At 41.8% G+C, this 12,909-nt stretch overlaps 1 protein-coding gene across 1 annotated transcript; it reads right to left on the bottom strand.

The window, feature by feature from the left end:
- Positions 1-5,372: 5,372 nt before the first annotated feature.
- Positions 5,373-7,678, bottom strand: LOC137045067 (intelectin-like). The gene is made up of 8 exons (XM_067421526.1): positions 7,596-7,678; positions 7,420-7,504; positions 7,239-7,334; positions 6,909-7,156; positions 6,609-6,767; positions 6,369-6,489; positions 6,052-6,155; positions 5,373-5,834 (listed from the first exon to the last, which is right to left on the bottom strand). The coding sequence occupies exons 2-8, from the start codon at positions 7,499-7,501 to the stop codon at positions 5,682-5,684; spliced, it is 963 nt and encodes a 320-aa protein (XP_067277627.1). The 5' UTR covers positions 7,502-7,504; positions 7,596-7,678; the 3' UTR covers positions 5,373-5,681.
- Between the last annotated feature and the right edge of the window lie 5,231 nt (positions 7,679-12,909).

Here is a 12,909-nt window from a genome sequence, read left to right as displayed (position 1 = left end):
CCACTGTTCTGTTTGATCTCTCGACTTGCCCTGATGCGATGGGGTGATGGCTGACATGCAGTCTAGCCTGTATCCCCAGGCATTTCCAGATCTGTTGCATGATCTCGGTAGTGAAATGAGTGCCTCTGTCTGAGTTGACTTTCAGTGGCAATCCGAACCGTGAGAAAACGTGGTTTAACAGGAGGTATGCCGGGGTCTGGGCGGTGTCGTTGGGTGCTGGTAGACACTCCACCCACTTGTTAAACTGGCACACCACTGTGAGAAAGTACTTGTTGCCTCTTGTGGACCTGGGCAGGGGTCCTACCCAGTCGATTTGTAGGTCTGACCACGGAAACGTGATCCCTCTGCGTTGCAGTGGGGCTCTGTGGTTCGGGTTTGCTGGTTGGAACTGACAGCAAACCAGACACTCTCTGACGTACTCCGCAACATCTTGTTGCATGCTGGGTCAATATGCCACCTGTTTCAGTGTGTCATACGTGGCTCTGGTGCCGTGGTGTCCCGCACATGGTGTGTCGTGGGCGTACATTAGCATCACCCCCCTTTGCGATCGTGGCACCACAAGCCGTGGTGTTGTGCTGCCATTGGGTGCAAACCACAGAATGTCGTCCTGTATACGCATCATGTGTTTGGAGTTATGTAGATGCTTGAGGCTTGAATCCTCGGAGAGGTCAGAGTCAGAGATAGGGTGGTTGGAGGGGTCAGAGAAGTGGTCGAAAATTGTCTTTATTGCCGTGTCAGAGGCTTGCATTTCCGCGATGTCGTTGTGTGAAATCTGCGGCGTGAGCGCTAGTGACTGTGCGGCGGCCATCGTGGCGGGTGCTGGTCGCTTGCTGCGGGTTAGCACTGCCACGTCGGGGCTGGGTTTGGGGTTTGGAGGTTCCCACATCTCGCTGTGTAGTGCGCCCGTCTTTGCGAGGGCATGGGTTTGGTCATTTAAGTCCTTGTCGGGGCCTGGTAGTTTTGAGTGGCCTTTGACCTTTTTCCAGTACACCGTTAGGTCGTGTGTACTCGTGATGTTGTCACATTCCTGGAACAGGTGTTGGTGTTTGACTGGCTTGTTGTTAGCGGTCTTGAAACCATTTTGTTTCCAGGTTGGAAGGTGGCAAATTAAACTGAGCCTGGCGTAGTTAGAGTCTGAGCAGATGAGTAGTTCCTTGAAGTTATGGGCTGACGCGATCTGAAAGGCTATGAGAATGGCTGCTATTTCTGCATATTGTGATGACTGGGGGCCCAACATGAAGTGTCGTGGTGGGCACGGCTGATCGTTCACCCACAGCACACCTGCACCTGCTTTGAGGGTGGCGTTGTGGTTGTAGGAGCACCCATCGACATAGGCCGTGGGCATGCCTTGGCACGCGTTCAGTTCAAAGTACCTGTGACAGGTGAGTTGTTGTTGTTGGGGTTCTTGTTCATCAGCAGCAGCTTTAGGCGTGTCATCAGAGCAGTTCTGGCATGCAGCCAGGCCATTACCCAGCGCAGATTTGTGTTTCTGTGCATATCGTGCCTCGACGTTGCGTCCTTGGAGGGCAATCAGCCACGTGGCGATACATGAATTAGTGACCACGCCATCTCGGATGCGTTGGCTGTTGAGGAACATTACGGGCTGGTGGCAAGTCTCTATGATAACCTTCTGTGCCCCAATGTAGTTGGAGAACCGCTGTATGGCCCACACCGTGCAGAACAGAGCTTTTTCACAGTCCGAGAACTTGCACTCCGGTGGGAGAAGCGTTTTGCTGGCATATGCAACAACCTTTTTGTCTTGGTCATGTCGTTGATATAGGCCAGCACTAAGACAGTGGTCGGAGAACCCGGCTTCCAGGTAGAATTCCTTCTGTGGATCTGGGTAAGCAAGGCATGGAGCTGTGCATAAATGTCTTTTTAGTGCTGTCATGGCGTGTTCCTGAGCTTCGGTCCAGTCCTGCTTTCTTTAGCAGGGCTGTGAGAGGTCTGGCAATGTCTGAGTAGTTCTCGATGAACTGTCGGGAGTAATTGCATACCACCAGAAAACTGCGTAGCTCAGAGACATTAGTAGGGGGCTTGATGTTTTGAATGGCATGAATTCGGTTAGATTGAGGTTCAATGCCTTGGGATCCGATGAGCAGGCCAACGTAGTTGACCTTGGTCCAGCACCATTGTCCCTTGTGGAGGGCAATCTTGGCACCGGCTGCGGATAATTGGTTCAAAACATAGTCTATTTCTTTCAGGTGGTCGGCCACCGTGGTGCTCTTCATGAGAACGTCGTCTACGTAGATCAAGTTGCCTCTTACTCTGGCATCCGGGCAGGCTTTGTTCAGGATGATGTTGAACTCAGCTGGTGAGTTGGCATATCCGAACGGACACCTGTTGAAGGTGAATTGTCGGTTGCCAAAGGTGAAGGCCAGCTTGTGTTGGTCTTCTGGATGCACTGGGATGGTCCTGAATCCAGAGGCCACATCAAGTGTAGAGAAGATTGTGGCCCCCCTGATTCGGGGTATTTCTTGTTCCAGCTGGGTCATTGGCCATCTTGACAGCGGCACCTGTTGATTCAATCTCCGATAGTCTATCGTTGGACGCCAATTTCCGCTGGGTTTGGGCACAGGCCAAATTGGGGCGGAGTAGGTGCTGTTACATGGATGGATGACACCTTTTTGAGCATGGATTCGATAATCTTCTGCACTGGTCTGGTTCGTATGAGGCGATTGGAATCTTGTACTGCTTGACAAACGTGGGAGGCGCACCAGGTTGTGTTGGGATGCGCACCGTGTGGAGGTTTGTGAGACCGCAGTCTAATGAGTCTTTGGCAAAGGATTCTTTGAACTTATAGAGGACTCGTCTGAGTCCCTGACGTTCTGTCTCACTTTGGAGCGCGTTATCGTCTCATAGAATTTGTTGCACTTGAAAGAATCCAAAATAATCAAAGATATCTTGATATTTTTCTTTGAACAAAGACATTTGTTTTACTGTGTTCCACTCCCCTCTCTCTTATCAGTGGGGCTGTTTGGGATTCCTAAAGACAAAGAGATGTTTAGGGCCTGTAAGCCAAATGGTGCCACACCTGTAGTACAGTGGGGGAAGTCTGGTCTGACTGGTCAGTTTGAATGTCTCAGGGTTTCAGTCACATGGTCAAGGGATGTATAAAAGAAGATTACAACTGTTGCTCGAGGTCTTCTTCCTCTGACGGTCTCTCTTTTCCTCTGGGGGTCTTCTTCCTCTGACGGTCTCTCTTTTTCTCTGGGGGTCTCTTTCCTCTGACGCTGTCTTTTTCTCTGGCTGTCTCTTCTAGGGCCTTCTTTGGCTCTTCTCTTTGCTCTCTCTTTCTATCTTTCTATCTCTCTCTGTCTCTCCCTATCTCTCAGGTAACATTCTACACATGCGGGGTATGATTAATGGTATAAGTTTTATCATCTCATTCATCTATTTTGTAAGTATTTTAAGTGTAACCATAACCGGATTTTGTCATTAAATTCTTTCAATTATAAATGAATTGCTAACTAGTTTTGGTTCGGTATTGACTTTGAAGGGCCCCCCCAGAGGTAAAAGCCCAGGGGCCCCTTGTAGTCTTAATGCGGCCCTGAGTCTGGGACATGTTTTTGTGACATTCCCCATTTTCCTGTGTGGATAATCAGAGATGTGTTTTCTACAGGTACTGGATGAAGAAGCGGAATTGTTTATAGTGAAAATGTGGAGACTTCTGATTTATGAAACAGAAGCCAAGACAATCAGCCTGGTAAAATAACATGAAATGAGCGAGACAAGCAAGCTGGAGAGAGGGTGAAGTTAACCTGGCTTCTCCTGCTTTTAGAGCCTTTAAATTAAATGATGGTGGTTGAACGCCACAGACTGATGCACGTCAACTCTTCCTATATACTATAGAGAATTAACTGCACAGCAATGTGTGTGCGCACATTGGTGTGAGGTTGTGTGTGTGTATGCCTATGTACATATCTGAACTAGAACATGACCAAAACTTGAAATTTAAAACATGGAGTGGACCAAGGTGTGCTGCGGAGCTAACAGAGACTTCCACCATCAGCTGTTTTCTGTTCACCATCATCTCTGTTTCTGTTCACCATCAGCTCTGTTTCTGTTCTGTTTTCTGTGTTGGTTGATTGTCTGTAGTATTCTATATTTTTACTTGTTATTCATTTTTTTTATTATTTTTCCCCCCCTTTGTTGCACTTTGAGATTCTTCGGAATGAAAAGTGCATTATAAATAAAATCTATTATTATTATTATTATTATTATTACATGCCTGTGTGTGTGTGTGTGTGTGTGTGTGTGTGTGTGTGTGTGTGTGTGTGTGTGTGTGTGTGTGTGTGTATAATAGGCATGTGCCAGTTGGACTGAATGCATTGCCATAGCTTCTTTCATTCTCAGATTAAAAAGGGAGTCTAAGTTGGTTTGTACTGTCTACCTGCCTCATTACAGAAAAGTATGATATTTTGTATGTATGCTGTATAAAAAAAAAAGAAGAAGTTTAAATAGGGATTAAATATCTCATTGTAAACAAGCTGAATGAAGCCCTACCTGTCTGGTTTTGCAAAAGTTATTTTGAATGTTTTTGAATGGAATGCTTTGCAAATACCCGCCCACTTGAAGGTTTGTTTTCATGGTGATTGCTTTGACTTTGAAATATTAAATTGTTTGATTTTTCTAAACTGGAACTAGTACTTGTTTGCTACTTTTATCTCATTCATTTTTTTAATATAGTTTTTTAAATATATATTTACAATCATGCAGATACAATATTCTTTGAGATTTCACACTACCATGTTGACCACAGAAGTCGCCAAAAATAAGTACACTACTTGTGATGCATGACTTGTTAGATCAAAAATTAGTCTGATTACGTAATGCATGTTACTTGTAATGCGTTACCTCCAACTTTGCTTATTTCAGATGAGTCTGAAAAAACCTGGTTACTAGGTTTTCTCAGAGGAGAGTTATGGTAGAAATGTATCCATCTTAAACGAAATCATAATTATCAACTAATAAGGGTAAATAGACATAGGGAGCATCAGAGTTGGGTTTCCTCAGTTGACAGCTTGTAAAGATCTTTGATGGAATCATGTCCTCATGTTCTGATATCAAAGATACTTTGCGGATCTTTGACATGTGTAAGTTCAATTGCGTTTGCAATAATTCACATCTATATTTTTTTCACAATATTTTATGTATATGTGTGTATTTAACACACGTACACTCATAATATAAATATATAAATATAAAGATTGATTGGTTTGTTAAATACACACAATATTGCAGTGTTATTACTGTATTATGTTTAATACAGTATCTCTTCAGTTTAAACCATAAATGCATGCTGTCCATTCTAGTGGACATCTGAAAATCTCGGAATAAAAATGTGTAAAAAAAACCCCACCCTTTTCAAATCTTGCCCTAATAATTGTTTTATTAGAATATTATGCATTTGTTTCCACTTTTAAACAGTTATAGAAAGAAACCCATGAACATTGATAGGTGATAGGTATATAAACAATCAAAAGCTCAATAAATGGCTAATCTGATTTTTTTTTTCCAAATACAATCATTTGTATTCTTAGATTACAAATCAATATAAAAGATATAGAAATTATAAAGAAATACATGCACAAATAATTATGTTTGTAACATTCAGGTGTTAATGTGGAATTTCTTGCAAAGAAGGAAAGGAAGCTGGTGATTTTAGATTGATTGGAGTATCAGCGATAAAAGAGAAGCACGGCTGCTTCAGTTATCTCTTTGGAAGCACTCCATCCTGCATTAGTACCATAGCCATCCCAGTCAAAACTCGCAAAGTCCCCACACTGTCTAGGGAACCCCTCAGGAAAGTGTCCACCTCCACCAATACAGAACTGCAAGAAATATGAGTAGATTACTAACAACAAAACATTCACTTCTTCAAATGACATTAGTGCACTTGATTTATTTCCAATGTAATGTATTACTATCAACGCATTTATTATATATAAACACTGTAATATAAATTATTGTCTGTGGTGATAATCAACATGTCACAAATGCTGTTCATAGACAATCATTTAATTAATCCAGAATACTATTTTAACTCACATGTTCAGTGTGACAGTTGGTTGGTTTGACACCAGAACAAAGAGCCATGGCTGCCTTTTCAGTATTGAAGACTCTGAATGAGATGAATCCAGGAGTAAATATTGCTGTGGAAAATGCACAGAACATATCATTGATGATAATCTGTCATGCACACATAACATGGCTTCGTCTAAGTGAGTGGATCTCACCGATGATGATGCCTTGTCAATTTTACCCCATCACTTAACACAGATTTTATGACTGTTTATTGATGCAGCCACTTTCATTAAAATATTTGAAAAATATTGGCTGGTTAAATGAAGGTAAAAAAGCCTTACTTCTTGAATGGGGACCATAGAGATTTTTGTTGTATTCCGCATTTCCGACATCATACACTATTGGAATAGAAGGCCCATTATCAGTGAGGCATGACCCTATCCCAAACCTCACAGGGAATTTCTGGGAAAATTGAAAGGAAAAAAATTCTATATTTTTGTAATATCATTAAAAAAACAAACAAAAAAAAAAACACGTTTTTATGAGTGTTTTAAACCCAAATTTATTGACGTTTATCTGACTTTGAATAAATTGTAAAGGTTTCCTCCATGGAGAGTTAAGAAGTGATTCTCAGTGTGGTATCGCAGGAGGGAGGCAGGAGACCAGTGGTCCAGCTCCATATTATTAGGAACATGCCACACAGACACATCTTTTGCGGCAATGTCAAAGTATCCAGGATTCTGTGGCAGAAAGGAAACAGACTGTCATTTCAGATTCTAAATAAACATCCTTTGATCATTACTCTATTGTCACAGTGTCCTTTATGTTGCTTCTATTTAACTATGACTGGAAAACCATAAAAATTTAATTAAAAAGAATACCTTATAATCATCACTTGTAGAGGCTTCTGCAGTTCCAAATGTGACTGTGTTTGCCCATGCTCCGTCACCATCAGGCCAGTTTGGGCTATTGCCCTGCTGACTAGACCAGCGATCACCTACAGTACATTTTCCATACATGTTGTTTTCATGAACACTGGCAACCAGCGTCCAGCCTCCACCAGCAGTGGTCATATCACAGAATGTCTGGTAAATGACCCCTCTTGATGAGTTCAGATAGTATAGGCCATCTGTTTGGACAGAAGCACTCCTGAGTCACATTAATACAGGTGTTGCTTAAGTTAAAATATATATAAATTAAAATGACCGTACCATCAATAATCTGATACTTTTCACGAAGTTCTTTGCAGCTTCGAGCAGTATATTTAATTCTGTCCTGAGGTATATCTGGTGCTTTTTGTTGATCCCCTGGAATGTGAGACAAAGATTTAGTGGAATATATTGTGATAACATATACGATTAATTAATTTTAATCAAAAAACACATTACTTACAAATGATTACACTTGCAGTCTCACAGAGCCATACATTCAGTGTGAGACTGAAAAGGATCCCTAGAGATGTTTTTGTAAACATGATCTGCAAACAAAAGGAGAAAAGTTATTCAAAACTACAATTAAGCATTATATTTTAAGATTACATTTGCATGGTAGGCTACACAAAATCTTACATTTATTTCTTGTCTTGTGTTTCTCTCCTCTGAGTTGAGCACTGTCAAGGCTTTTGGCTTCTGGATGGGTCAGAGAATAAAGCTCAGACATACTTTCCCAGTACTTATACTCAGGAGCGGAACAGGAAGATGCTGCTTCCCCAAATATTACACATCATAATATCCTACTTAATAAATCACCCAGTCTGTCGATGAAGATGGCTGCCCGATTGTCCGTAATTTGAGAATTAAATTTGTTTTGTAAAAGGTATACTGACCTGAGTCATTTGTGCATGGCAGTACTAGGAAAAATGATTAAATAAGCAGATAAAGCTATGTGTGTAAACCCGTGTCATCGATGTCAAACAACTCCTCATATAAGTGGATTTTAGGCTTTTGGCAAACATTTGTTATAGCCTACGTGGCACTCAGTAGATTAACGTTTTATAGACTCCGCGCATTTTATGTTATTCTAGCCCTAACAAACGTATACATGAACAAACCCTTTGAATTGCACACGGCATATTCAAAAAAATAAAAAAATATTTTCATAGCACAGGACAAGCATGATTGTCATTTTAAAACGTTACATGTAGCCAAATACATAACTTTTAGGCAAAGTACCCACAGTTGTCTACTACAAATGGCAACAGTGGCGTTCACAAGGGTGGGGTGGGTGGGTGGGTGGGTGGGGGGTCCTTTGAAAGTGAAAGTGCCCTTTTCGATCGCACTACAGGGCCGAGGGCGATTTCTACAGAGGGGGTAGAATTTTACCTTTTAGTACAGTGAACTAATTGTCATGTTCAAGAAACCAATTTGAAATAATTCAAGCTTTGTGACATGGTGCATTATCCTGCTGGAAGTAGCCATCAGAGGATGGGTACATGGTGGTCATACAGGGATGGACATGGTCAGAAACAATGCTCAGGTAGGCCATGGCATTTAAACGATGCCCAATTGGCACTAAGGGGCCTAAAGTGTCCCAAATAAACCTCCCCCACACCATTACACCACCACCACCAGTCTGCACAGTGGTAATAAGGCATGATAGATCCATGTTCTCGTTCTGTTTATGCCAAATTCTGACTGAACCATCTGAATGTCTCAACAGAAATTGAGACTCATCAGACCAGGCAACATTTCCAGTCTTCAACTGTCCAATTTCGGTGAGCTTGTGCAAATTGTAGCTTCTTTTTCCTATTTGTAGTGGAGATGAGTGGTATCCGGTCTCAAGGTTGTGCGTGTTGTGGCTTCACAAATGCTTTGCTGCATATACCTCAGTTGTAATGAGAGGTTATTTCAGTCAAAGTTGCTCTTCTATCAGCTTAAATCAGTCGGCCCATTCTCCTTTGACCCCTAGGATCAACAAGGCATTTTCACCCACAGGACTGCCGCATACTGGATGTTTTTCCCTTTTCACACCATTCTTTGTAAACCCTAGAAATGGTTGTGCGTGAAAATCCCAGTAACTGAGCAGATTGTAAAAATACTCAGACCAGTACGTCTGGCACCAACAACCATGCCTTCTCAAAATTGCTTAACCCTTTGACACGTACAATCAAACCCGTTTGATCATTCTGTGCTGGTCCCTGGTTTGTACGATCATACCGGTGCGATTAGAACACTCAGTGATCAACTGCCAAGTTCAAAATTTAAAATCTGCTTTAGCGCGCTGACTGGCGCTGAGCCAAAGACTGAGTGAGTGATAGACTGACTTAGCTCGATGTCTTTTAATGTTTATTTTAGGCTTCATACACTTCAAATTATATTACACAACCACAAAAATATCAGCAAACATTAAATATAGTTTGTAACTGCATACTAATATATATAACAGCAAGATATCAATATTATAAATGGCCCGTGATAACATTACCGATCAAATAATCATTTTCTACCCTTTGACGTGTACGATCAGTCTAGGCTGTTCCCATACATAATGTCACATATATCAGGAGAAGTGGGTGATCTTATGTTATAAATCCAGATAGCTTTGCCTCTCTGGCACTGTTGTAAACACATAATCGCGGCACAAATGCCCATAACGTTAGCCTGCTATAACATTAAAGATCAACTAACAATCATTTACTACCATTTGATGTGTATGATCAGTCTAGTGTTGTTCCCTCATGTAATGTTCCCTCATGTAATCAGGAGAAGTGGGTGATCTTGTGTCGCAAATCCAGCTGACTGCCTCCCTGGTACTGTTGTAAACACATGACGGCACCACACCCACAGCCCGTGATAAATTACAGAGCAACTAACATATATTTTTAGTAAGTATATAAACCATAAGGAGTTAACTTGCATCCATTTAATTTAGTTAACAAGTTTAAAAATATTTTTATGAAAAATAATAAAATTAAACATTTGAACAGTCATGCATTGCAAGCTTTTTTTCCGGCTGACAAGTTATGTCACTGTTGACGTCACTGTTACCTCAAACTGGCATTGGTACCCACTGCAGACACAATTTTAATACAATTTACCAGTTTTTAACTACTTCAGAGAAAATGACAGACAACTGACAAGTGAGGAAATGGAGGAGATTTTTTTTAAATTCTGATGAGGAGAATTTTGACAGAGAGGCAGAGAGCGACAGTGATGAAGACCTTCCCCCAAACCTTGAAGCTCTTGACAACATTGAGGGTGAAGAGGAGACTTCTTCCACAACACCAGAGCATGTTTCACCATCAAATGACGCAGCTGAGGTAAGCTCGTCATACTGGATGGTAACCAACCTTTTTAAAGAATGGTTAAATGGGTTCCAACAAATATCCTTGAAATGTATACATTTTTAGTGACAGTTCTCCTTATGGGGGTGATTAAAAAGCTATCACTTCGGGATTACTGGAGCACAGACCCCATGCTCTTGACACAATTTTTTCGGTTCTTTGTTTTTACAGGACCGATTCCTTCTGCTCCTCTGCTGTCTTCACTTTGCAAACAATGCAACAGCAGTTTTAAATGACCCTCTGAAAAAAATCAGAAATATTTTTACTGCTCTCACCTCCTTTCGTCGCATTTTTGTGCCATACCGGGATCTGTGTGTTGATTATTCTCTGATGAAGTGGAAAGGCAGGCTGGCATTTCGTCAGTTCATTCCATCTAAAAGGCACAGATTTGGGGTCAAGTGTTTTGTTTTGTGTGATGTGCTCACTGGTTATGTGCAGGACATGATCATTTACTCCGGATCTACCAGTGTCATAAAACACCACCAAGGACTTGGGATTTCTGGGTCTGTTGTAATGACATTACTAGGACCTTACCTCAGAAAGGGTCATGTCCTTTATGTGGATAACTGGTACAGTAGTCCCACACTTTTCCAGCACCTCTTGTCTCTTGGCACTGGAGCTTGTGGGACTGTGCGTGCAAACCGGAAAGGGATGCCAACATTCACCTGTAGAAGGACAAAGGGTGAGATGGAATTCAAGGAAAATGGATCACAATTGGCATTTATATGGCATGATAAGAGAGATGTCCATGTCCTTACCACTGGCAGCCACAGGGAAGCTGGATCACATCACTGGGCAAGCCAAGATGAAGCCAGTCTGTGTGCTGGAGTACAACAAAAAGATGGCAGCAGTTGACAAAGTGGACATGATGACTGGTTTTCTTGAATGCACCAGAAAGTCTATCAAGTGGTACAAAAAGATCTTCTTTCACCTACTTGACACAGTTACATTGTCTACCGGCAAATTACTGGTAAGATATTTCTACACTGTAAAACCTCACGTTGAAATGTATTAATTGAAATAAGTTCATTTTACTTAATGTTACAAAAAAGTTAATTCAACTTAACAAATGTGTGTGATGTTAACTCAAAAACGTATTATTGTAAACAAACCTCAATCTAAATAAGTTAAAACTACTTTTTAACTCTAATGGATTAAGTTACAGATATTTATTTAATCTAGTATTTTACATCTATGGCTAATTAAATAACTAAAAGCTGATAAAATAAATAAATAAACAATAGTATATGAATTAATCTACTTCCTATTGAGCCTACGTATGTCTGGCCTAACATGGCTATATCTGTTGGCCTATTGAGGCCTGTCTATGTCTGGCCTAACGTGGCTATGTCTGTCCGGTCTATCGAGGCCCGTCTATGTCTGGCCTAACATGGCTATATCTGTTTGGCCTATCGAGGCCTGTCTATGTCTGGCCTAACGTGGCTATATCTGTTGCCCTATTGAGGCCTGTCTACGTCCAGCCTAACCTGGCTATATCTGTCGGCCTATCGAGGCCTGTCTATGTCTGGCCTAACATGGCTATATCTGTCGGCCTATCGAGGCCTGTCTATGTCTGGCCAAACGTGGCTATGTCTGTTGGTCTATCAAGGCCTGTCTACGTCTGGGCTAACGTGGATATGTCCGTTTGGTCTATCGAGGCCTGTCTATGTCTGGCCAAAAGGATGCTATATCTGTCGGCCTTTTGAGGTCTGTCTACGTCCGGCCTAACGTGGCTATATTTGTCGGCCTATCGAGGCCTGTCTATGTCTGGCCTAACGTGGCTATGTCTGTCCGGTCAATCGAGGCCTGTCTATGTCTGGCCTAACGTGGCTATGTCTGTCCGGTCAATCGAGGCCTGTCTATGTCTGGCCTAACGTGGCTATGTCTGTCCGGTCTATCGAAGCTGTCTATGTCTGGCCTAACGTGGCTATGTCTGTCCGGTCTATCGAGGCCTGTCTATGTCTGGCCTAACATGGCTATGTCTGTCCGGTCTATCGAGGCTGTCTATGTCTGGCCTAACGTGGCTATATCTGTCCGGTCTATCGTGGCTATGTCTGTGACCCCGTCTGTGAAACCCCAGCTAAAGTCGCAAAATTCAATTATGAGATTTTGATCATCAAAGCGCCATAGCCATAAAAATTACGAAAATAGGTCATGTGTGTTTATTGCTCTAAATGATAAATTGGATTTGAGATACAATACTCAATTTTTAATTCATAACATTATAAATACTGAAATTAGTGATTTTATTGACACTACACTTTATACTTTTGCACAAGAAAATACCGGATGCGGGCTCCCAAAAACATAACTTGTAAATTGAAAATAATGCCGAAAAGTATGTTTCTGTCGATGGATAGGCACGTGCTGGCTTCTTGGTGATACATTATACAACAGCGATAATAATAAAAAGAAGTGGGCAAAACGGTCTCTCTTAGTAAACTTTGTTTAATGCATGTGAGTGCTGGCGTATCTTCGAATATGAATAGGGGTGTAGAGCCAGAAGACGCGATTGAGAACTCACATGCGATCGCGATGTGAGAAGATTTGTATTTGTGCGGTCATCGAAAGCGCGCACATGCACCTCTCACAGCACGCAA

The sequence above is a fragment of the Pseudorasbora parva genome, chromosome 17 (assembly GCF_024679245.1).
Source record: "Pseudorasbora parva isolate DD20220531a chromosome 17, ASM2467924v1, whole genome shotgun sequence".
Lineage (NCBI taxonomy): Eukaryota > Metazoa > Chordata > Actinopteri > Cypriniformes > Gobionidae > Pseudorasbora > Pseudorasbora parva.
This window is presented reverse-complemented; position numbering and strand designations above follow the sequence as displayed.